At 32.9% G+C, this 25,223-nt stretch overlaps 1 protein-coding gene across 3 annotated transcripts in view; it reads left to right on the top strand.

Annotated features, from left to right (window-relative positions):
• MPHOSPH8 (M-phase phosphoprotein 8) overlaps nucleotides 1-25,223 on the top strand; it is a 56,409-nt gene that overhangs the window by 12,892 nt on the left and 18,294 nt on the right. For all 3 annotated transcript variants that reach the window (XM_051986612.1, XM_051986611.1, XM_051986613.1), the window contains exons 3-10: nucleotides 3,210-4,058; nucleotides 11,400-11,499; nucleotides 12,218-12,457; nucleotides 13,951-14,073; nucleotides 14,177-14,265; nucleotides 16,699-16,839; nucleotides 17,315-17,401; nucleotides 23,591-23,745. In XM_051986612.1, the coding sequence (XP_051842572.1) occupies nucleotides 3,210-4,058; nucleotides 11,400-11,499; nucleotides 12,218-12,457; nucleotides 13,951-14,073; nucleotides 14,177-14,265; nucleotides 16,699-16,839; nucleotides 17,315-17,401; nucleotides 23,591-23,745 (1,784 nt within the window). The remainder of the gene's footprint in view (nucleotides 1-3,209; nucleotides 4,059-11,399; nucleotides 11,500-12,217; nucleotides 12,458-13,950; nucleotides 14,074-14,176; nucleotides 14,266-16,698; nucleotides 16,840-17,314; nucleotides 17,402-23,590; nucleotides 23,746-25,223) is intronic.

The raw sequence follows: 25,223 nt of genomic DNA, 5'->3' as shown, positions 1-25,223 counted from the left end.
CCATTACCATCATATATTACAACTTGTTCAGGCATTCCCCAGTTGATGGGCATTCCCTCAATTTCCCATTCTTTGCCACCACAAGAACTGCTATAAATATTTTTGTACAACTAGGTCTTTCCCCTTTTTTCCTCTCTTTGATCTCTTTTTAGTAATTGTATTGTTGGATCAAACAATATAAACATTTTTATAGCTCTTATAGTTCCATTGGCCCCAGAATGATTGGATCAGTTCACAATTTCCCCAGTAATATATTAGTATTCCAATTTTCCTACATCCCTTCCAAGATTGATCATAGAAATAGGGACGTTTAAAGGACAGCTTTAAGGGAAAGATGAGAGTGAGTTCTACATTTGGCCATTCTGAACTTGAAATGTTCACTAGATTACTGGTGATGAGGGACTGAAGGTCAAGAGAAAGGTTGGTCATGTTCACCAACTCTAATTGGGAGAAGACAACACAAGGAAGTTCAGCTTCCAGACACTAGAAAGCAAAAGACACCAGAAAGGTATATGACAATGCCCAGGCAGACAACTTCATTGTTATTGTAAGTAGGTCAAATGACAGTGTTAAGAACTTCAGGCTATATAGCCAGGTGGTAGGGGTAGGAAGTTCTTAGAAAACAGTGGCAGGGAAATAGTAGTTTATTTATTTAGCCTTCCATCTTACCTGATGCTGATGTCTATCATTAGCTCAAGCCACTTGAACAAATCAAGCAATCTGAATGGATTTTAGGTGTTCTGGGGCAATAATTAGGCAACTTAGAGTTTAGTTGGACCTTCTGAAGTTGAGGGTCTGCTTCCTATTATTAGTGAATGTGAACCTTTCCCACAGTTGTTGACTGTATTTTATTTTATAAGAAATTTAAAACATCAGCAAATGGAAAAACTTAAAGAAAATGGAATATGACTCCAAGATAAGAAAAAAATAGAATATGAGAAAATGTTTAAAGAGAATATTGAATGGTTAAACAGAATTAATACCTTAAGCAAAATTTAACTTCTTCTAAGAGTATTAAGTCTTTTAACTTTCAAATTTCTGATTTACTTGTACTTATGCATTACCTTCAACTTTTGAATGAGCAAGGCTACATACCTCCACTCAGTATTCTTGTCCTGAGTCATATTATCCAGCTTAGTGAATTGGGTCTCTTTAAAGAAGGTCCTTAGTATGATTTGTTTTCCAGCCATTTTTCTTCTACTTGTTAATATATTCATGCATACCTTTGGTAAAAAGTTGGTTATTTATACCTACAAGTAGTTTCCCACATTTTGAGCCTTTGTAAGGCTCAGCTAACTTTGGCAGCTGCTTCTAGTGTTTTTTTTTTTTTTGTTTGTTTTCTATTTATGTATCATCCAGAATGTGTGTCATGAGTATTTAAGGTGTGGGTTAGTTCCCAGTAGAGACCCATTCTCCCTTGTTGTCCCTTCTTTTCCTTATTTCAGTAGACACCCTTGATATAAACAATTTAAGGGATCTGATCTTTGGTAACTGACTTCCTGAGACTGCCAATCATCAGAGTAATCCTTTATGTCCTGCTTATAGCATTTCCTAATCATTCTGTACTGGTTTTAGTTGGCAAAGAAGGTGACTGATTTTCAGAGAATGTTAACTTTTTATGGCATATACTTTAAAAATTTATGTTTATTGGTAAGTTGTGAAAATTATTATCTCAAAATCATGATTAGAGATGTCATTTTAATAGATTTAAATTAAATACTACTCTTCTAGCTACTACTGTTTTTTAATTCTCATTTGTTCTTTCTTCTATGTAGACCTAAAAGATAGACTGAAAGTTAATAAAAGTGTTTTTAATCCCACTTTTAAAATTTTTTTCTTATTTACTAATTGTTTTTTCTCTTTTGTTTTTATTAAAAGCTTAACATGAACATTAATATAACTAGCAACTTTTTATAAGCTTATTTATATTTAATTTCATTGTATAAAATGTATACTAATTAACATAAAGTTAATTTTTTTAGTTACTTCCTCTGAGATTGTTGTTAGTATTTCTTGTCCACTTATATTCATATAGTCTGTTATATAGGTATAAATATATATATTATCATTCAACTTTCTTTACTTTGTGTTATTAATTTCTTTGTATTATTAATTTTCAGTCTTAATTGTACGTGTTCTATTACATTGATTTACTATATATTTTTTACACATTTCCTTGTTGTTGGTTATTTAGGTTTTGACAAATTATACATCAAGCCATTCTATGAAAACTTTGAATAAATAACATTTTTTGTTTATGAGAACACTTTCAGAGCACATTCTCAACAGTAGAATTATTCAAAGGGTATGAAGATCTTTTTTGTAACTTTTACTTTTGTTCTGTGCTGTCAAGTGTGATTTTATTATCTCTTAGCTTATTTTTTGCATGAGAACATATTTCTGATTATATAATAAAAGTTAAAAGGTAAATAAAATTTGTTCTTGCTCTTCATTTTTTAGAAACATATTAGAAGTTGTTTCGTGTTTTACTTATCCGCAATTGACAGATTTTGTAGATTTTTATGTGAGATGCTGTTCTCCACATTAAAAATGGCAATACTTTAGAATATTTAACAAAATTTAAATTATATTTCACTGCCAAATGTTGTTGCTATGTTTTTCCTTCAAAGCTAAATTTAAAAAAATTCTGTCCTATGGCAACAAATTTCAGAGGCTTTTCTGGGAATCAAAATTCTCTACTTTTTTGGTATGATTTAGATAGAATATTATTCCTAAAGGCTAGTATCCAGATATTAGTAACCAAGAAGAATGGACATCAACTAAATTTAAATGGTATGTCACTTTGTAAAATTTCTTTTAAAAATTGATGATAGAATAGTTAATAGAATATAAGTGATAAACTGATATTAAGTTTTCTGTTACTTATTGATTATAATAATGACTTTCTGTATGTTTTTTTAGTTTTTGCTACCCAATTCAACCAGAGACATCTTTTTTTTTAATCCTTATCAATGTTTATTCTTAGTTGACTGACTTTTTCCCTTTTATTTGACCAGCATTTCAAATTAAAAAAAAAAATTATGCCTTAAAATGAAAAAAAAAAAAAGATTTTTTTTCTTTTGTTCTTGTAAACTTTTTATTTTATTCTGATTATTTTGGAAATTTTTTAGGCTGGAAGTCAGTTAGAAGAAATGTAAAAAGCAAAATAGGATTTAAGTATTTTAACCTTTTATATCTTTATTTTATAGAGACTAGTTTTGAATGATGATGACATATTTGAGGCAGAATCTGACAGCGATTGGCAAAGTGAAACAAAAGAGGACATTTCTCCCAAGAAAAAAAAGAAAAAGTCACGGCACAGAGAAGACAAAAGCCCTGATGATTTGAAAAAAAGAAAATGGAAATCTGGTAAAGTAAAAGATAAGAATAAAGCACAACTGGAAACTTCCTCAGAAAATTTGGTCTTTGATTCAAAGTCTAAGAAAAGAATTTTGGAATCCAAAGAAGATTCAAAGGAGTACAAAAAGACCAAAAAAGATGATTTAAAAGAAGCAAAGAAAGTAAAAAAAGGTGAAATTAGAGACTCAAAGGGAAAAGTAAGAGATGATTTTAAAGAAAGCAAAAAGAAGAGAGAGAGACTTAGTGATTCTCTGTTAGAATCTGAATCAAGTACATTTGATGATTCACTTTCTCAGTTGGCTGATGATGACAGTGAAGATTTGCCTTTTGATAATAAAGGAGACAAACAAAAATTTAAAAGTGGAAAGGATAAGTTAGAACTTGATATAATTCAAGATGTAATTTCTGATAAACAACCAGATGATACAGCAAGTGCTGAAGAAGATGCTGATACTAAAACTAAAAGGAAAAAAAAGAAATTTAAAAAAGTTGAAGAATGTAAAGAAGAGATTAGAAAAGCTGAAAATAAGGACCCATACTCAGAGAAGAAAAATTTATACAAAAAGCAAAAGAATCAAGAAAAAGTCAAAAGTTCCATAGAGATAGATAAATTAGCATCTACACCTGCTCAAATTCAGAAGAGCACAAAACTGGGTAGTGAAGAACGAGGTCGAAGGTCTACTGATTCAGTTGGGGAGGTAAGTCATTCAATGCTAGAAGAGGAAAATTAAAGAATAAAAGGATGTTGCTTGCATCAACTATATGGGGAACATAATTTAGGGAAAAAAAAATTTGTGTATACCAAAGAGAAAACAGTGAAATAGAAGAATAAGACCAGATAAAAGCAGTATTTCTTGCATCGGGTTATCAAGGAATTTTAAGGGGTTATCATTGGGACTCGTTTCTAAATTAGTGCTCACAGAAAGACTTTTAAAAGCTGGCTGGCTCCTGCTTTTCCTCAGCTACTTCCTGCTCTTAATCTTATAAAATCCATTTCCAGCACAAGTAGAAAGAAACTTGTTTGCTTAGTTTCAAATTTTGTTAGAGGAATTTGTTTAGAAAAAATATTTGAACAAAATAATATTCTTAATTATTACCTGGCTCCAAAGAGCTATCACATAGATATTCTTTTAATTTTTGATTGAATAGCTATTGACTATCTTATTTTTATAAATATTAGTATTTACTTTTTCCTGCCTTCTATTTTTGGTCTTTCAGCATGACACTTCTGTTAGATTATTTTAAAGGAAAAAGTTAACGTAATTATATGTTTGGTTTAGTTTGTTGTTTTTGTCCATCTTAAAATCGTACTTTGGCATTTCTTAAATAAAACACATTAAGATAGTAATATGTGTATTCAGCCAAGTAATAGGTAACATCTATTACATCTGTACATCTATAATCGCATAATGAAAGGGACTTGAAGCAGAATGATTTTTTTTTTAACTCAGTGAATAATACAGGTATTGAGATAATATATGTAAAATGCTTTGCAAATTGTAAAGCACCGTGTAAATGTTACTAGTTTCTGAAGAGAAAAGTCTATTCTACCAACTTCTTTAGGTCTTCTAATTTATATAAATCTTCTTATAAATTTTCCAGAAATGGCAAAGAGGAAGTAAATACAACTATATGTATTTTGATCATTATTCCCTTATTAAGTTTTCCCATAAGCTCAATGAAGAAGAATGGCATCCAACGTCTCTAACAAGACCATGTGCCTCCAGCACAATGATTCACTCTCTTACCCTCTTAAAGGAGAGAGATATGAATCTGCATATAATGTAAAGAAACTTCCCTCCTCCGGCTGTGTCAGATTGGATTTCATTCCTATGTTCCGTTGAAATGACTTGCAGAATAGTAGTAAAGTACAGTGAAACTTGTTGGACTTGAACTGACTTCAGGACCTGACTTCAAATCCTCTCAAGCTATATAACCTTGGGCTTAAATGTCAGAGTTTCAGTTTTCTCATTTATAAAATGGAGATAATAATACCTGTTTTTATGTACTTATAAAATACAGATACACATATATTTCACAAGAATGTCATAAGGAAAATACTTGTACATTTTAAAGCACTATAAACATGTGAGTTATTATGAAGATGATGGTAATGATAATACCTGGGGAAATGTTTGTCTTCTGAAATTCTACTCTTGTATTTCTTTCTCTTTTGCTTTTTATTTCTTTCCTGTGCCTCTCTGCAGAAATTCTAGAAAATTTTGTTAGCTGTGGTGTTGCCATTAGATAATGTGTTAATTATTTTCTCCATGCTTTTCTGTACAAGTTAAAATAAAATCCATCCATCAGTTAGTTTAAAGTGGGCATTATATGTGCATCTGTGATAAGAATATTGGGGTGTGTCGTGTCCTCCTAGGTGTGAGGTTGGGTCCCAGTAACTTCAGACAACTGTCAGAAAGATGCATAAGTTTCCCCTGCTTTTCTGTGGCAACCATAAAATACATTTTCTCTGCCACTTAAACCTGTTGCTCCTGGTTCTACATTCTAATGGCAAACAGAATATTATTTTTTTACTCTTCCCCTTTGACGCCTCCCAGATATTTAGAGATGAGTAATATGTCTTGACTTATTCTTATAAGTCTTCTCTTATGGAGTCTTCTCTTATGTAAGCTCAGCTTCTCCAGTTCTTTAATTGATCTTCATTTAGCATAATCTTGACAACCTTCCCCATCTGGTTGTAATACAAAAGAGGTTATCCTCTTGTGCTTGTACCAGGCACTTGGTAAGTGCTAGAGATACAAAAAGAGGCAAATGACAGTCCCTGCTCTAAGGGGATTTACAATTTAATGAGGAAGTTCAGCATCATTCTAGCCTTTTTAGTTGTTTTATTATAATACTGACTCAAAATGAGTTTGAAATCCAGTTAAGTCTTCATAGTATATATTTTGGCATATTACTTCTTAGTAATTGCTACCATTTTTATAATCTTGGGGCTTTGGTTGTTGAACATTTATTCACCTTATCTTGGCTAGTCTCAGACTAACTTTACCATTTTCAAGATGTTGCTATTCTTCCGCCACTTTTTCTAATTCTAGCTCTAGAACTGTAACCAAATCAATACTAAATCAATACTACTATTCCTAAAAAGGATCTGTCAGTCTTTTGCCCTGTGACTCCATTTAGCATTCCCTCTGACTATCTAAAACATTCCTCCTTGGTCGCTAGTCCCCTATATGTATTGTCTTCTGTAAGAATGTAATATTAGAAGACATCCAAGACAGTAGAATAGCACAAGAAGTTCAGCTCAGCTCTCCCCTGTTACTATTCCACAAAGATCTGAAACATGCACTAGACTTGAGTCCTGATGGGGCAATCCAAGGAAAAAAAAGTCACAGTGAGTCATTTTTTCTGCTACAGATCAGCAAAGGGAAATAAGTAAATCTGTAGACACTTGAGAATAGGGGCTTAACTAGAAGCATGGTATTTTTCAAGAAGAGGGCAAGAAAGTCAAGAAAAGTTGGATCTCAGACCCTTAAAAGAGCTTGACCTTGGGCAGGGAACAGAAATAAGTGTTTTAGCTCTATCACTCACTACCCAGTGCTGTGTTACAAATCCACTGAGGGACTGAGGACTGGGCTTTTGCTGATACCTGAAATAACATAGTACCCAATATCCTGAGAAAGCAACAACAGGTCTCAAGAGGACACAGGCACAGCTCAGACATTCCCTCAAGAAGTATAGTGATTCTGACCAGAAATCATAAAGTAGGCAGGAAGACTGAGCAAACAAATGAAAAATCCTATCATAAAAATCTATTATGATGACAGGAATATTCAGTACACAAATCTAAAAGAAAGAGAATGACTCCAAAATATCTACAAGCAAACCTTAAAGAAAAAAAAAAAACAGTTTGAGCACAAATTCACCTAGAATTCTTGGAAGAAATGAAGCTAGAGTCTTTAAAAACTTTAAAATTATTTTATAGATGAGAGTACTAGTGGATATAATAAGGAAAGACATGATCATGAACTATAAAAGAAAGAATTGGAAAGGTAATTAATAGCTTGGCACAGGAGGTACAAAACCTTACCTAAGCAATGGATTCATTGAAAATTAGAATGGCTCCTCCAAAAAGTTAATCACTTCATGAAGCAAAAAGAAGTAATAAAACAAAACAAAACAAAACAAAAAAAGGCTGCAAAAATAAGAGAGAAATGTGAGGCATCTGTTTCATAGCAAAGACAACTGATCTGGAAAACAAATTGAGGAGATATCATTTAAGAATCCTTGGACTACCTGAAAGCCATAACCAAAAAAAGAGTTTAAAACATATTTTAAGAAATTGTAAAAGAACATTGCTCAGGTTTCATAGAACCGGAGGGCAAAAAATAGAAAGTCTCTTCTGGTCATCTCCTCAACGAAACTCTAAAATGAAAACTCCCAATAACAACATAGTCAAAATCCAGAATTTCCAGTTCAAAGAAAAAAATAAAAGCTGCCATAATATAATTACTTGGAGGGCAGGGACTGTCTTGTTTGTATTTTTATTCCTAATGCTTGGTACAGTTCCTGCCGTATAGTAAATGCTTACTAATTTTTTTTTTCATTTATCTTAAACTTAGGAAGTAAATTTTAAACACTTTATATTTATTGCATTTGAATTTCTTGTTAAATTTAGCCCAATGTTCTAGCCTATCAAAATTTTTTGGATCCTGATGCCCTCATCCACTCTGATAGCTAGCTTTGTGTTACATGCAAAGTTAATGCTTACACTATCTTTGTCTTTATCTGATTTGTTGATAAAAATGTTAAACAGAACAAAGTCAAACACAAATCCCTTGGTGGCTCCACTGGAGACATTCTGCCACATTTACTTTGAACCATTTACAACTACTTTAAATCTTCTAAGAAGTTTGATTTCAGATAAGGCGCAGTCATGGGCCCTCAGCTGTGTACTGATCAAGGAACAAGCACAGAAGCAAGTAAGAGTTTTGTATGGCTCTGATCCAGGGAAACAGAGCACGTTTTGGGTTTCAGCCACTTGCCAGTGTAAAGCTTGCATTTGAAAAACCAAGACAAGAACACAAGACCACAGGGAAGCCTTCAATTCTGTCATTCTGAAGTTGTAGAGCTTTTCATCTAACTGAAATGACTGGGTCCAGCAGCAATCTACTGGAACTCTAATCAGAGACAGACCAAATTACAGGTCAGGAACTTGCAGAGCTTAGGTTAGTAAAGAAGTGCTCAGACTTCATCCTGTATTTCACATTACTTTGAGAGCATTGAATGTTTGTAGTTTCTCAGCCTGGGTTTTTGCTTATACCTAAAATAGCACAGTATTCTTTTTTTTTTTCCCCCAAGTATTTTTTCCCTAGACTATTAACCAGAGACTGAATTATTGTTTGTTCTCTGAGTTTATAGGATTTTCCCCTTTGAATGAAAAGACGGATTTATCAATTTTTTTAATTTTTTTTTTTTGCCCATCTTAATTTCTGCATTTTGGAACTCCAAATGAGTGATTTTCCCCCTTCAGCAAATAATCCATTTTGTTAAGGGAAAGAGCTTATAAGTAAAAGTTAGACTGTTATCTACAACTGAGACTTCAGGTGAGCTATATAGGAGATGCTGCAAATCTCCAAGTACATGAAAAAAATATAAGATGAGGGTAGAGGGGTAGGAAGATGTGTGTATGGAAGAAGTTGAGGATAGAGGTGGGGAGAGATAGGTAGTCCAAGAAAATCCATAGCTCCAAAGATGATTTCCTTGTTTTTCCTTTTTGTGCAGAAAATCTATCCCCTAATTTTATGTGTATTTTCTTTGTGTCCTAAGGTTTCTAGGGTCACAATTGATGGGGAAGCAAGATATAAAGTGTATCTATGCTTTCAAATCGATACTTTAAGGTGAAGAACAAAAGACTGATTCATTCCATGAATATTTTGGGTGTTTTCTAATGGTCTTAGGGGCTCAGACTTTATTGGGATCTGAGAAACCTTTCAAGATAGCAAAAATTTATCCTTTGCACATTGGCCATTATCTTACAATAATAGAAGAAAAGCAAAGGGCAGAAGTGCCATAGTTTGTGACGTGAATTTGTTTATAGAACTTTCAACCTTTTTGAATCAGTCATTGAAGTCTAAAGCTTTCTTTTTAAAATGTAAGAAACAAGTCAATATTCGTTTAGTTTTTCTTTTCAGGAGTTCTTTTTGTTTTCTTTTATATCTATATTCTTAAACATTTTATATATCATTTTCCTAGTTCTGCTTACTTAACGCTGCATCAATGCATTTAATTCCACACTTAAGTAAATTCTTCATATTTTCATTTCTTACAGAACAGTGATTAATATGCCATTACACTGCTATAGTATGATTTATTTAGCCATCATCCAATTTGTCAGCAACTATTTTATTTCCAATTTTTTGCCACCCTTAACCTCCCCCAAATACTTATGATGTATATTTGAATGTATATGGAATCTTTGTCTTTCATGGGAGAATACATATCTAGAAGTGTGTTTTGGGGGGCCAAAGGCTACAGACATTTATTTGCTTTTTTAGCATAATTTCAGAACCATTGAATCAGTTGCCAGCCCTTTCTGCAGTAGATGAGTTTTACCTATCTTGTCTTCCCATAGGCACTCCCCACTATTGACAGTTTCTATTTTCTGTCATCTTTCCTATAATACTGGTGTTGAGGTGAAATCTTAGAATGGTTGGAATATATATTTTTTCTTTTTGGTGGTTAGTTGGGCTGATCTTTCATATAGTTCATAGTTCTTTTATTTAGAACTATTTGTTCATACCCTTTTAACAAAAATGTTTATTCATTGAAGAATGATTGATAGCCTTAAATAGTTGTATTAAATCTCTTTTTATATTTGATATCAAAGTTTTATCAGAGATATTTGATGCAAATAATTTTTTTCCTAATCGTTAGTGATTTTTTTATTCTAGCTTCATTGATTTTCATAGAACTTTTAAAAATTTACTTAATAAATTTTGTTTCAATAAATTAGATACTTTCAAATGCTTTTTTACAGAGTAAGATGGTGTAGTGGATAAAGTGCTGGCTCTCCAATCAGGAGTACCTTAGTTCATATCTGGTCTCCGATAATTACTAACTATATGACTCTGGGCAAGTCACTGAATCTCTGTTTGCCTCAGTTTCCTGTAAAATGGGAATAATTATAGTACTTACCTCCCAGGATTATTATGAAGATAAAATGAAGAAATAGTTGTAAAGCATTTGGCAGACTTTTAAGTGATATATAAATGCTTTTCTTATTAATAAACATCCAAACACACATCTGCAAAGTTCATTTACTGAAACCAGTTCCTTTATTAACAGAGAGAAAAAGGATATGTCCTTCAACTTTGATGTTATGGCATTCACGTGTTTTCTGAATTCTTCATGTTTGTAAATTAGGATGTGATAATATTCTTGTACATTTATATATATCATGATTTGACTTGTCCATTCTTCAGTTGTTGGGCACATCATTTCTTTCCAAATTTTTTCTTATCACAAATAACTCTGCTATGAATAGTTTTCTACATATGGGTCTTTTCCTACTGTCTATAACTATCTTTAGGTGTAGAGCAGCAATAGTGAAATGTCTAGGTCAGCATATAAATTAAATTCTAACTTTTCTTCAACAATTCTGAATCATTTTTCACTCTAACAGCAGGAAATTAGCATGGTTATATTTTTTAAAATATTTCATTTTTCTTATTGTAAACAAAGCAGAAAAAGTGTTGATTATGAAAAACAAACTGCTGTTAGTGCATTCCTATTTTGCTGGAATCCCTACAGTATTTTCCCATCTTTGTAATCTGATGGGATATGTGATTAAACATTGTTATTTAATGTTATGAGTATGTCTTTTTTTACCTATAAACAATGGTAGGATAGTCCAGAATTGTAGGGAAAATATAAGGAAAAAAAATTTAAGATTTTGTAATTTTATCATAGGAAAATAGACTCCTTAGCCTTGAAGCCATGTTTTACATTGTTTAAAGGACCTTATTTAGTAAATATTGTCAGTTTCTAATTCATTTGTATCATGCTTTCATTGTTAGGAGAAAGAAACACGGAAAAATGAAGTAAAAGAAAAATATCAGAAAAGATATGATTCTGACAAGGAAGAAAGAGGGAAAAAAGAGCAAAAGGGAATAAAGAGTGAGTATAAATAATTGAATTTTATGTGATTATTAACATTATTTTTAAAATGTTTACTATAAATTATCCTTTTTAAGACAAATTGACTCCTATTTTTCATAGTGCTAAAAAATAGAACTAGGCATCTGTACTTTCTAAGGAATTATGGTAGATTATATTCACTTTTTTGCTTCACTGTTTATTCATGGGCTCCTTTGAGGCTTTAGTTAGCATCCTTTGCATTTTCTATAGAGTAAAATAAAAACTATTTTATACTCATTAATCATATTATTTATAAAATAAATGCCTTTGTGGTTTCTGGGGACATCCTAGACATGAGCTATGAGAAAGTTTTATTTTAGAAGTCTGAATTAATCCAAGTTGGGGCAGTAAACTAAAAAAAGAGAGATTTTGCATTTGAGGTCAAGTTCTACGATGAAATTTAGTCCATATGAATCCAGAGTCCTTTGATGGCAGGAAGAGGTGGTCATGGAAGGTAGAGGAGAAGAGCCAATTACCGTCATGAACTTTATTGGATATTGGACAATCAATAAAAATGATCTACTGAAGTTGTTTGGTGATTCTGGTAATGAATTTGGGTATTTCTTTATCACAGTTCATTTGTATTAGCAAGTAGAAACAACAGTTTTTCCTAATGCATCCATAAGACAGGATTTTATTATTTGTTTGCAACAAGCATTTGTAATTTGATGTTGTAAAATTCTTTATTATATACTAGCATATAAAGAAATGAGGAATGCGTTTGATTTATTTACATTAACACCAGAAGAAAAAGACTATTCAGAGAATAATCGGAAAAGAGAAGAAACATTTACTGAAGACTATAGAACTAAGGAAAATAAACAGTTATACAAAGAGAGAAGAAGTACAAGGGATGAAACTGATACATGGGCTTATATAGCTGCAGAAGGTGATCAAGAAGTATTAGACAATGTGTGTCAAATGGATGAAAATTCTGGTAAGTATGATGAAAAATGAGTCATAAATTACAAGTCTATCAAAAGCCAACTAAGTTACTATTGTTATTATTTTATAAATCTTACCATTTGTGTAGGGTACTTAGAAAAAAGAAGATAAAAGCTTTTGGAGTCCCCCCTCCCCTTACATTTTCTAGTTTTCTCTTTCATTTTAATTTCTATCTAAAGTCAAGAAGGTAAGATAGACTAAGACCTAGCTTAAAATATAAACCAATAATTTAAGTTGAAGAAGGCAAATATCCTGAACTCTGACTCAGCTAATGGACAAGAATTAAATAAGCACATACATATCCATAATGTTCATTAAGTTTAGAAACTAACAAACAAACAAATTTGGGAGGCTGAAGGTAGAAATAAAAGTTTGACTACATAATACTATTATAAACAAATACATTCATAACTCGTCACAGCTGTAAAAGCTGTAATATTGCCAGAATGGATTAAAACTACTAGTAGAGTTAATCAGGAAAAAGTTTATGGAAGGTAAGAAATTCTATATTTTAAAGTAAGGAGAGAGACTTGGTATGCAGTTGATGTAAAGACATTCGAAATGGTAAGAAAAGCAGCAGCAGAGAAGACTTAGGCAGGTTCATGAACCACATGCAAAGATTGGAGAGCCAAGTTATCTAGCTATTCAGAAAAAAAATCTGAGCTCTTGTATAGTAAAAGATAAGGATGGCTAATAAAGGACTTCTCATTACTAGGAAATCTTAACGGTTAACAATTATGAGTTTTTGTTGATTAGAAAATTCATTAGGAAAAGTTCCTTTATTATCTTAAGTACACATTTCTACAAATCTTAAATTTTTTGTGCCCCCCCCCCAAAATAAAACAAAAAAAAAACTACTGATTATGTTGCATTGTTGGTCATTGGGAGGAAAAGTCAGCTTATTAAATCTCATGGTTTCAAGAATTGCCATTTTCATATTTTAATAACTAGGTAAAATAATTTCAAGATGCACTATTACTATTAACTGAATTATTTGAGGCTATCCTATAGTTTATTCCTTTTTCCAACCTAATCAAGTATCAGTGCTGCTAACAATTTGCTGAAATTGTTACATTTAAATATTATAGGCTTGTAGATTTAAAGCTAGAAAGGAAATTTAGCCATCTAGTTCAGTCCCTTCCTTTTCAGATGAGAAAATTGAGGTACACAAATTTTAGTCATTTGCCCAAGGTGTCACCCAAGTGTTAAATGGCAAAGTTGAGATTCAGATATTCTGTTCAAAGGAAAACTCACTTTTTTGATTTTTATTTTAAGTAAAGGAGCCAATAAAAGTAAGTTTTATTTTAAAGTAAGTCAGTAAAAGTAAGTAAAACAGAATTTTCTAATATGTGATATATCTATATAGATATAGATATTTTACTTTGTGACTTAGTTCTTAGTTTCTACATAAGATGGAAAAATAGGAATATCTGTGATATTATGATCATCTTTAAAAAGATAATAAGTCATCTGCATATATAACAGACAGGCAGCAAGTTTTGAGTTTGGGAATGGATTTGCAGTTGGAATGGATGAAATTAGAAGATTTTCAAAAGCATCTGAATGGGGAAGATGAGACTTTTACAGCAGCGGATGCTATACCAAGTAGTAAGTACTTTTGAAATTGTTAGATATCATTCAAGAAATGTGGCTGGTAATATAAAAAATCCAGATATTAGAATTGGTAAAATTGACTTTTTTTCTTCTTTAGACTTACTGAGGGATGCAGTGAAAAATGGAGACTATGTGACAGTGAAAATTGCACTTAATTCAAATGAGGACTACAATTTGGACCAAGAGGTTAGAGTATGGTATTCTTATGAAAATTTTATTGAAATGTATCTCCTATCAGCTAGTTAATGTGTGACATCAAAGACAGTTACCAGTATTCTTTAAAATGTTGTTTGTCTCGTGGCTTTTCTAAAAGTTTTTCTTTCTTCCTTATTACAATAAATCTCAGTACTTGGGCTACATTATTTCTGCCTAATGCAACCTTTTCACTAAATTTTCTCCTTTTTGTCAGAACTTTGATCTTTTTTTCTGTTTCAGATTTAGTTAATTTTGTTTCCTTTTTTTTTTTTTTTTTTTTTTTTTGATACTTATCAGAACATTATGCACTTAGGCTTTCTCATTTTTATTTAGATACCTCAAGCAAAAATGTTTTCCCTCAAAATTAAGAAATTAGGTATATCTAAAATGAAAAAAGAATTCTTTTTATCTAAACTCCTTAGTCAAAGATGGAGCCAGAATGGCAGAGAGTAGTAGGAAAGAAGTAATGCAGATGTTTACTCAGATTTCTCTAAACATATCTAAAAACGCAGTTTTTAGATTCTTACAGGATCTGATGCTGATGGGAAATCCTGGGCCAAATCCTGATGGGAAAATAAAATAAAAAGTCACAGTGAGTCATTTTTCTAGCCTTTGTCAGCACACTGGAGAAAGGAAAATTTCATTGGAAAGGAGAGGCTGTGCAACAGGATAAAAAGTACCAAAACTATAGTGGGGCCCAATGGTAAGAACAGGTTGGCCAACTGAAAGTTTTTGTTGCCAACTACCCTTTTACAGGTCCTGGATTGGAAACCTGTGTATGAGTGATATTTGGGGGTAAGAAGCAGTTGCCTACCCTAAGCAGTGTACTTGAAAAAGAGCAAGCAGTAGTTATGTGACTCAGATTTTAGAACCTGCAGAGCCAGGGTCTCATTTCCAGTTTCTGGAGTAGTATGGAGCCTGCAGAAGAACAACTAGGGCAGGGATCCCGCAGTTCTGTCACTCTGAACCAGTAAACTCCTCAGCTGGCTGATGGGGCAGATTCCATAGCAGTCTACTTTTGCCCAGCCCAAAACTCAAGTCAGGAATTTTCAGAACTCAGAGCAGGGAAACAGCAATCAGTCTGTGTCTTGGATTAGATCATTCTGAAAATATTGAAAGCTTGCATGTCTCTAGCTTGTCCCTGAATTGACACACTACCCAGTACCTCAAGAATGCAGCAACAGGACCAGCCCAGAAACATCCTCTAGAAGTGACAGAGGGCCCAGCTCTAATATCATATCCCAAAGTCAAGGAATAGGCTGGAAGAATAGGCAAACAAAAAAAGAACTTCACTATTGTAATGAGCTATTCACTTATATTAGTAAGGATTTTCAAGAAACAAATACAGAAGAATGACTCCAAAACATCTGCAGACAGTCTCAAAGAAAAACAAAGCTTGGACACAAATTCAGAAATTTTTCAAAGAAGTAAAGCAGGGATTTAAAATATTTTTATAAGTGACATGAGAGTTCTAATGGGGGAAAAAGAGGGGGGAAAGAACTTTGGAAGAAAGGATTGAAATTTGAATTAACAACCTGGTTTAAGAGGTAGAAAACCTGACTCTAGCAACAAACTCTCTGAAGAGTGGAATAGACCAAAGAGAAACCAATGACTCCTTAAGGCAATAAGAAATAAAGTCAAAATCTTGAAATCATAAACAAAAATATAAGGTATCTCATAGCAAGCCAAAAAAAAAAAAAAAAAAGTGACTTGAAAATCAGATCAGAGGAGGAAAAAATTAAGAATCAGTAAACTCCCTGAACACAATTACCCAAAAGAGAACCTAGACATCCTATTTCAAGAAAACTTAAAAGATGACAAAGTGGTAGAAAGACTCTACTAGTCCTTCCTAAAAGCAACTCCAAAATGAAAACTCCCAATAACATTGTAGTCAAAATCTGGAGTTTCCAAGCCAAGGAAAGTTTATTGCAGGTAGCATTCTGAAAGAATTTATTTAAAATACCAAGAAACCATACATAGTCAGAATCACATACAGGGTAGCAGGCACTCTGTAAAGGAGCAAAGAACTTAGAATAGAAATAAAATAGAAAACAAAAAATATAGGTTAACTTAACAAAACTGAGTATTAAGCAGTGGAAGGGGGAAAATGGAACTTTAATGAAATTGAACATTTCTACGCATTCCTGAGTCATGGAGAAACTTTGAAGACAGAATTGAAGAGAAATGTGAAAAAGTAAACATAAATGAACATTGCTAATAAACTACTTACATTCAAATATGAGGACATACATAGGGTTATGAAGAGTTAGACACAACAGAATAACCAGGACTCATTCACTTGACTTAATAAATAATCATTGAAGTTTCTTGTTTTAAATTGAATTTATAACACATCTCTAAAGCCTTTTGTTCTTTAAAAGTTTCTGATTAAAGTTTAACTCTTCTTCTTCTTTAAAAATAAAGGACTCTAGTGGAATGACACTGGTGATGCTTGCGGCAGCAGGAGGACAAGATGACCTACTCAGGCTCCTTATCAAGAAAGGAGCTAAAGTTAATGGTAGACAAAAAAATGGAACCACTGCTCTCATTCACGCAGCTGAGAAGGTTAGTTACTTTTTAATGCAGTGGTTTCAACTTAGTAATCTTTGTAAAGATTGATTGCCATTGGATCCAGGAAGAAGTTTCTTTTATAAGGGTACTCCCAAAATGTCAGTCACATGTATCTCTGCTCTGTATTGAAATGACAGCTACTTAGTCTACTAATAATGATCTAGTTTATATTTGTTTGTAATGCATCTTACAAACTAAGGACTTTTTGTGGAGCAGTTAATGAAATACTCAAAATAATATCTCCCCAAAGAAGCCATGGTATTACTTAAGATAAATCTGTCCATTAGAAACTAGCATATTTTATACATAAAAATATAATCATAAATGAAGCTGTTATGAATAATAGACAATTGCTTGGGATTTATTTTATATTTCTTATTGCCAAATAATGAAATTATAATTTTTTTTTTTACTATTAAGTACAAAAATAATGGCTTTGGGATTTCGATTTGACTTTCTCTTTTCAAAGAACTTTCTAACTACGGTGGCTATTCTTTTGGAAGCTGGAGCTTTTGTGAATGTTCAGCAGAGTAATGGAGAAACTGCATTAATGAAGGTAATACTTTTTTCACATAGTAGAATATGTGATATATTATAAATTAGATGTTAGAATAAAAAGAGAACAAATAAAAAGACAAGAAAGATCTCTTAAGACAGAAAGAACAGAAATAAAAGCAAAATAAAAATTAACATTCATACTAATATTTTAAATACTGGCAATAAGGAAGTTGATGAAATATTTAGAATTTATGGAGGTAAATTTAGGTTTAATCTAGAGAGATGTTATAGAAAAAATTTTATCAGTAATGGTTTTTGTATCGTATCCTTTTCCCCATCCCTGTGCAGCAAGTCATCCTTTATAACTATGAATAAAAATTTCAGGATGAAAGAAAAGCAATTCAGTAACATATCATTGCATCTAGCTGATTTGAAAATATATTCAGTGTTCCATTTCCCCTGTTTTTGGACATCTTCTTTAATTTCAATTCTCTATCACCAGGAAGACTGCTGTGACTTTTTTTTCCCCTATTCTTAACAAACACCAGATCAGACAGGAAATTCCATATGCAGAATAGAACAGAATGAAAGACAGACTGTATGTGAAACTGATTCCCTCTGTTTTGTGCAGCAGACACATGTAATATGTGGATACTTCTAGAGCTGTCCTCCTTTCCTGTGTTTCTTCCTCTCTGCACGTGAAAAAAAATGTTTAAGTGATGCTCTTTTTCTTTTTGGCAATCATATTGCTATGATCCTCTCTTCCCCACTTTCTCCTAATTGGGGGAGAGGGGAGGAGCAGAAGGGAGAGAGAAAAAACACTTAATAAAAATGAAGTCACAAAAATTTTGGTGTATATAGAAGTTTTCTTTTTGTCTTCACATACTCTTAATATATAGGCATCGTGGTGGGATTTCATAGAGTTGATTATTAAGTTTTTAACTTTTTTGATAGTCACATACATTTTATTTTTATTTTTAAAAGTAAATTTGTTTTTACCTTTCATTTAAAAATTTTTTTTGAGTTCCAAATTTTTTCTTTCCCTTCCTTCTCCCACTGAGAAGGAAAAAATGGGCTATTAATTATACATGTGAAAGTATGCAAAACACATTTTCATATTCACATAATATCTTTTAATCTGTTCTTATATTTATCATTGAGAATAATTTGTCTAACGTGCTGGTATGATGTTGTGTGGTAGAGTCAAAGTAGTGTTTGATTTGGAGTCAGTCATTTTACATAAGATGTTTTCTGATCCCAGAGTTGTCAACACATTTTCCCCAAACTGCATATATATAATATGTATACACACTGTATATCATATGTGATATCTCCCATTAGACTGTTAAATCCTTGAGAGCAATGAGTGTTTTAAAATTTTGTTTTTATATTCCCAGAGCTTAACAAAGTGTTAAGTAGGAGTAGGAACTTGATAAAGCCTTGATGACTGATTGATTGAAATCCTTTCTTTGCAGCTTATTGTTGTAACTTTGGATAAGTCACTTTGCATTGCTAAGTCTTATTAATTCATCTGTAACAAGAAAGAGTTTTCTTTTTCTTTTTCTTTTGGTAAACTACTTTAACCTCACTTTTAGAACCAAAATTTTATTTCTATATTTTGATTTTAGATTTGGTTCATATTCCTTATTTGTGCTGTCAGGCTGTTGCTTTCTTTCTAATTTTCTCCTCCTATCTCAATATATGTTTTCATTAGAACACTGCACATGCACACACACACACACACACACACACACACCCCTCTTTAAATTTTTTGTCTTCTTGTTTTTATATCAGCATGGTGCTAATGCTGTGTGAGAGAAACAAACAAAAAAATAATATATGATGCATTTTCTCCTTATAGTTTATTTTTTGTGTGGCTAAATGAAGCTTTCACATCTGAGACTCCCTAGAGAGAAAGACTACATATATTATGTCATGCCAGAACCTTTAATCTACATGATAAATGCTAAGAGATGTCAACAAAGGGAAAAATAAGTGTAGTTAAAGATTCAAAAAGTGGGTGGGACTTGAGATAAATCCTGAAGTTTAGGAAGAATTAAGGAAAAGATAGACCTGGGTTGGGGGAACAACAAAGTTCTCAGCACATAATATTAAATACTTCTCCAAAATTAAATAGCCTGATTTTTAGACAACAGATATATAATTCATCACCAGACCTCCTACTTGGGACTTTTCCAACTTGATAGAACCTCCTGGAGAATGTCTTCTGGTAGAATGCTTTTGTAAACTCAAAATTACCAGTGTTCTGAGTTTGTTGGTATCTGAGTAGAGTTTGAGTAGAAGCTGTAAAGAGCAGCTAGGTTGTACAATGGATAGAATACCAACCTTGGAGTAAGGAGGACCTGAATCCAAATATGATTTCAGACACTAGCTGTGTGACCCTAGGTCACTTAACCTTGCTTGTCTCTTCCCTTACCCTTCACAACCCCTTTTCCCTCCCCACCCCACCCCCCAAAAAAGTTGTGGAGCAGCTAGATAGTGCAATGGATAGAGTGCTGGCCTTGGGAGGAAGACCTGAGTTCAAATTCTGCTTTAGACACTTGACATTTGCAAGCTATGTGATCCTGGGCAAGTCACTTAACCCTGGTTGCCTTTTTTTTTTTTTTTTTTTTTTTTTTAAGAAAGAAATCATCACTAGAAGCTATATATACTAGGCATATCTATAAATATTAGTAGAATAATTTGTTCTTATTAATAAGGACTTAGTCACAAAAATAAGCATAGTGTACATGGGAGGTAAAAGACAGGTATCTGGAACTGAAAGGACATATTATAGAATACTGATATATAAGATTGAAAGGGCTAAACTTGAAAATAATCTCTTGAAGTTCCAAGTCTGTGACTCTGGATTTTTTCTTTGTTAGTAGCATCTGCACAATAAGTTAAGACTTCATATATTTCATCTAGGTATCATGAGATGTGGGAATAAGCACTGGACCAGAAGACAGAACTAGTTCTTGTCTCTAGTATCAATATCTAAGATGAGAAAACAAAAAGTAGGCTTACTAGTTTTAGAAGAATTAGCCTTTTTTTGCTTGATAAGAGCAAATGGATGGAAGTTTCAAAGAGCCAAATTTAGGATTAAGGTCAGGAAAAGCTTACCAATTAGAATGATTCAGAGGTGGAATGGGTTGCCTTGAGCGGTGGGCTGCTCCTCCTTGGATAGCTGCAAGCTAACTAGCATGTATATAGACTCATCACTCATGCTATGTTGTAATATGTATTCTTGTTCAAGTACAGATTAGACTCAGATTTGGAAATTTCTTCAAAGAGATTCTGTGAATTAGTATTTTTTTTTTAATATATAGCTTTTTATTTACAAGATATATGCATGAATAATTTTTTTCAGCATTGACAATTGCCAAACCTTTTGTTCCAGTTTTTCCCCTCTTTCCCCGTATCCCTTCCCCCAGATGGCAGATAGACCAATACATGTTAAATATGTTAAAGTATATGTTAAATACAATATATGTATACATATCCATAGTTATTTTGCTGCTCAAGAAGAATCGGACTTTGAAATAATATACAGTTAACCTTTGAAGGAAGTCAAAAATGCAAGCGGAAAAAAACCCAGAAGGATTAGAAATGCTATGTAGTGGTCTATGAATCAGTATTGAGCTTTGTATTTTTCAGATTACTATTAATATACTCTAAAGTAGATAACATGTATAAATATTAAGAATCTATAAACATGCAGATTACAACAAACTCTCAGCAAGAGAAAAATCTATGAACACTTCCATTAAATCACTAAATGCTTCTTAAAAACAAACTCCATGTGAATCATGACAATTATGATTCATCTCTTACTAATTTATTTCATTATAAGATCATAGGCTTTAGAAACAATGTAACAGACCTGCAAAAGTCCATTCCCTTTTACTTATGATTTGCCCAAAATCACCAAAGGAGATTATAAAGTGGTCTTCTGACTCCAAACCCAGGGTTCTTTTGATTATACTAGTTCTTCAGATGTTACTAAGTTTTTATAAATTAAGTAGAATACAGATAGATAGATAGATAGATAGATAGATAGATAGATAGATAGATAGATAGATAGATTTAGATAGTATGTGTATGCCACTGTGGGCAAACGTAGAGAAGATCATCTAAATACAAACTTTATTTAATATACATACATTACAGGGCATCTTATCCAGATGGATTTTCTTTTTAAAAATTTTTTTATACTCTTCGATGTTTGTTCTTTGACGTTATTCTGTGATACTTCAAAACTAATATAATTTGTTTCCATATAAGAGAAAAGCAACAGACTAGCTGTGAGGATAGATACCATAAAAGCCATGATTATGTGCCTACTTAGGAAAAGAATAACCTAGGAACAGTATTTTTAATAAGTAGCTAGACTTTTATATTGTCATCTTTAGAGATGCTTTATTATCAACTTTTAATTTCAAACAATTCTCTTACCTCTTGTTCTCATTTTTTGACATTAATTTTTTTTTATGTTTTATAAACAGGAAGGCTATATGAAGATAAATATAGGTTACCATAAATACAGGAAGAGTCTTAATTAGTACCCCAAATTAGTAAAACTTATTTTCACTTGAAACAAATTGGTTTTTGTTGATTAAGTGCCTACTTCAATGAAGATCAATATTTCATTTACTTTCAAAGTTTGATTAGGTTGTTCATATAATTTTTGAACTCAAAATATACTAGAAAGCAAATAATGAGTAGTTACTGTTACATTTTTCAAATGAGGAAACCAAGGGCCACAGAAGATTTAACTAAGTATATACGGCTTCTTAGGATCAAAGCCAGGTTTAGACTCAGGTCTTCTCACTAAGTAAAATATTTTATTCAGTTGTGCAAATATTCTATATGATAGGAAAAAATTACCCCTCTAAAAGTATACTGGAGAAGGATGAGGAAGATAAATAAGATGAATAAAGACACAGATAGTTGTAGCCTGAAATTCTTTTACAAGAAAGAAATTCAACTTGTTATCTGTGTTCTGTTCTAGATGCAATGAAACTGTCTTGATCCAATTTTTCCATCTTTTACAATGCTGCCTGAGATTTACTATATTTAGGTTGGTCCATGGCAGAGTAAATCACTGCTGAGATAAATAGGAAATTATTTTTTGATTCCACATAGTATAGTCAAAGAATCACAGTGTGACAACTAGTCTAACAAGAATGCTTTTGTCAAGGATTGGCTCTTTTGACAACCATGTGGGTGATCTTAAAAACAGTAGTCTAGTAGAATGAAAATATCTTGAGTGTTTCCCAAGAAAGCCTGGCATTTGGTAGCTTTTTAGCACAATGGAGTGCTGGACTTTGAGTCAGTTCTGATCTATCTTGAGATACTTAAGGTTTGTGATGCTGGCCAAATTACTTAACTTCTGTCTGCCTTAGTTTCCTTATCTGTAAAATGAAGGTAATAATAGCACTTACTTAAAAGATTGTTCAGCAAGGACAAAATGAGATATTTGTAAAGTATTACAAAACTTAAAGTACTATAAATGCTAGCTTTTTGTTATGGGCCAGAACTTGAAACAGGGTACTAGGTCACTGGAATTGATAGAAACAATGCTTATGTACTTGGTTCACATCTTTGGAGTTTACACCTTTGGGAGAGGTGATTATCCCAACATGGGGCACCAAAATGTAATGTTCTCTTCTCTAAATTATAATACTCTCTGGGAGCAGATTTCTTGGGGGAGCTTCTGGAGGCAGCTTTAGTTTGAATTCAGTGTAATAATCACCTCAAATGCAGCCATCTTCAGCCTCCAGCTCCCTCTGAATCCAAAGCCTCCAGCCAGCACAATGGTGGAATGTTGAATGGATCTGACTCCTCCTTCAAGAGAGTGGGCTTGTGGGAACTGTGACTTGTGAATCTCCTCCACTGAATCCTGACTTAAGTCTCTAGTTGGCTTGTAGGAGTTCCTAATATATAATCTCTTAAAAGTGTGAACTCTCATATGTGAGCTAATGTGTGAACTCTCCCAAAGGTGTGAACCAAGTATATAAGCATTGTTTCTATCAATTCCAGTGACCCTGTTTCAAGTTCTGGCCCATAACATCTTTTATTATTTTTATCATTATTGTCAAGGACAAAAATATCTTTTGAAGGCCATCTATTTTGAAGAGTCAAGTATAAACTGAGCCTTATTTTTGACAAATCCTGTTCTTCCCTTGAAGAAATTCTTGAAGAAATTGTAAGAAAATTACTTGTCTTAATGTTTTTCCTGTTACAGGCCTGTAAAAGAGGAAACTCGGATATCGTAAGACTTGTGATTGAATGTGGAGCAGATTGTAATATTTTGTCAAAACATCAAAATAGTGCTTTGCATTTTGCTAAGCAGTGTAATAATGTCTTGGTGTATGACCTGCTAAAGAGTCACTTAGAAACGTAAGTATCAAATAAAAATGCTTAAAGTTAAGTATGCATATTTAGGGACTTGGGGGCATTTATTTGAATTACAAAATATACATTTTTAATGAAAAATAAAATTTATTTTCAATTATTTTATAGTAACAATTTCAGCTTCATCATTCTCTAATACAGAATGCCTTACTTCAGAGAGCTTCAAGCCCCCTTTTAGCTATAGCTGTTTAAAGATTCTATATAATGTATGTTGTGAGTCATTTCAAGGGTAATTTTAACTAAATCATTTTGTGACTTACACATTGATTTTAGGACCTAATCTACAAGTTGAAGTGTGACTTCCCTATAGCTGTAGCTTGTAAGTCAAGGTTAGTCAGAATTCAGTCATTTATCAGCATTGTCAGAAATCCAGGTCACTATCTGATTCTTCTAGGTAGTCATCAGAATTAGACCCATAAAATATATGTATGAAAGGTCAGTAGAAGAGAGAATAGTTGCCTGTTTGAACATCAGACAGTGCTTTTTAAAGCTCTCCTTTATTGATTATATAAACGTGCAAAAATTGGATATATCCTATATTCTGGGGGTAAGAAACTTCTTCAATATGATTAGGAAATTCTAACCCACAAAATGTTGATTGAAACAATTTTCCAGTTTAAGACAGTTGAAAAGGTTGAAAGGAAAGTGCTGTCCCTAGTGGGGGTGGGGGGATATCAGGAACACAGGGAAGATTGTGGAACAGAGGCCCAGCAGAAGGCATTGGAGGTAGCTTCATTGGCAGCAATAGCAGCTTTGGGAACTCAGCCCACAGATAGTGGTGGCTGGCAGGGGGAAGGGGGAGGGAAAGGAGATGGCTGTACAACTGGTCAGAAGGAGACTGCATAGGACATTATGCTGCTGTTGGGCTTAGGGCTCTGTTGCATTGCCCATACATAGCTGGATCATAGTCCCAGAGTCAAAAAGATCTATAGTAATTGTGGGGAGCATGGGTCCTAGTCATGGTTCTAGGGTGAAGAGGAATGCTTGTGGTTGCTTATGGGAGAATAAAGACCCTGGTCTCAATTCCAAGGCAGAGAGAAGCACTAGCAATTGTGGCTACAGGAGAGCGAGATTATAGGAGTCAGAGTCCCAGGTCTAGGAGGAGTGCTAAAGCTAATAATTACAGTATAACAAAGTTCCTTCATGGATAAAGACCAGAGTACAGGCCAAGAGAGCAATGACCACATATCTCCTTAAATCATACAACAAGCTTGGAAGTATGGAAAACCTATAGGCCCCTGGAACTAGTTTTGAAAATAGTAGCAAAATAGATCTGAAGCTTAGAATAGTGCCTCCTCCAACTGGGGAGCAGAATACTACTTTAACATTAAAATAAAAGTCAAAACATAGACTGAAAAAAATGAACAAACAAAAAAAGAACCTAACCATAGAAAATTACCATGGTGATAAGGAAGATCAAAATGTGAACTCAGAGGAAGAAAATGGATTCAGAACAAATCAAA

The sequence above is a fragment of the Antechinus flavipes genome, chromosome 3 (assembly GCF_016432865.1).
Source record: "Antechinus flavipes isolate AdamAnt ecotype Samford, QLD, Australia chromosome 3, AdamAnt_v2, whole genome shotgun sequence".
Taxonomy (NCBI): Eukaryota; Metazoa; Chordata; class Mammalia; order Dasyuromorphia; family Dasyuridae; genus Antechinus; species Antechinus flavipes.
The sequence above is the reverse complement of the archived record's forward strand: the minus strand, read 5'-3'. Positions and strand labels throughout refer to the sequence as shown.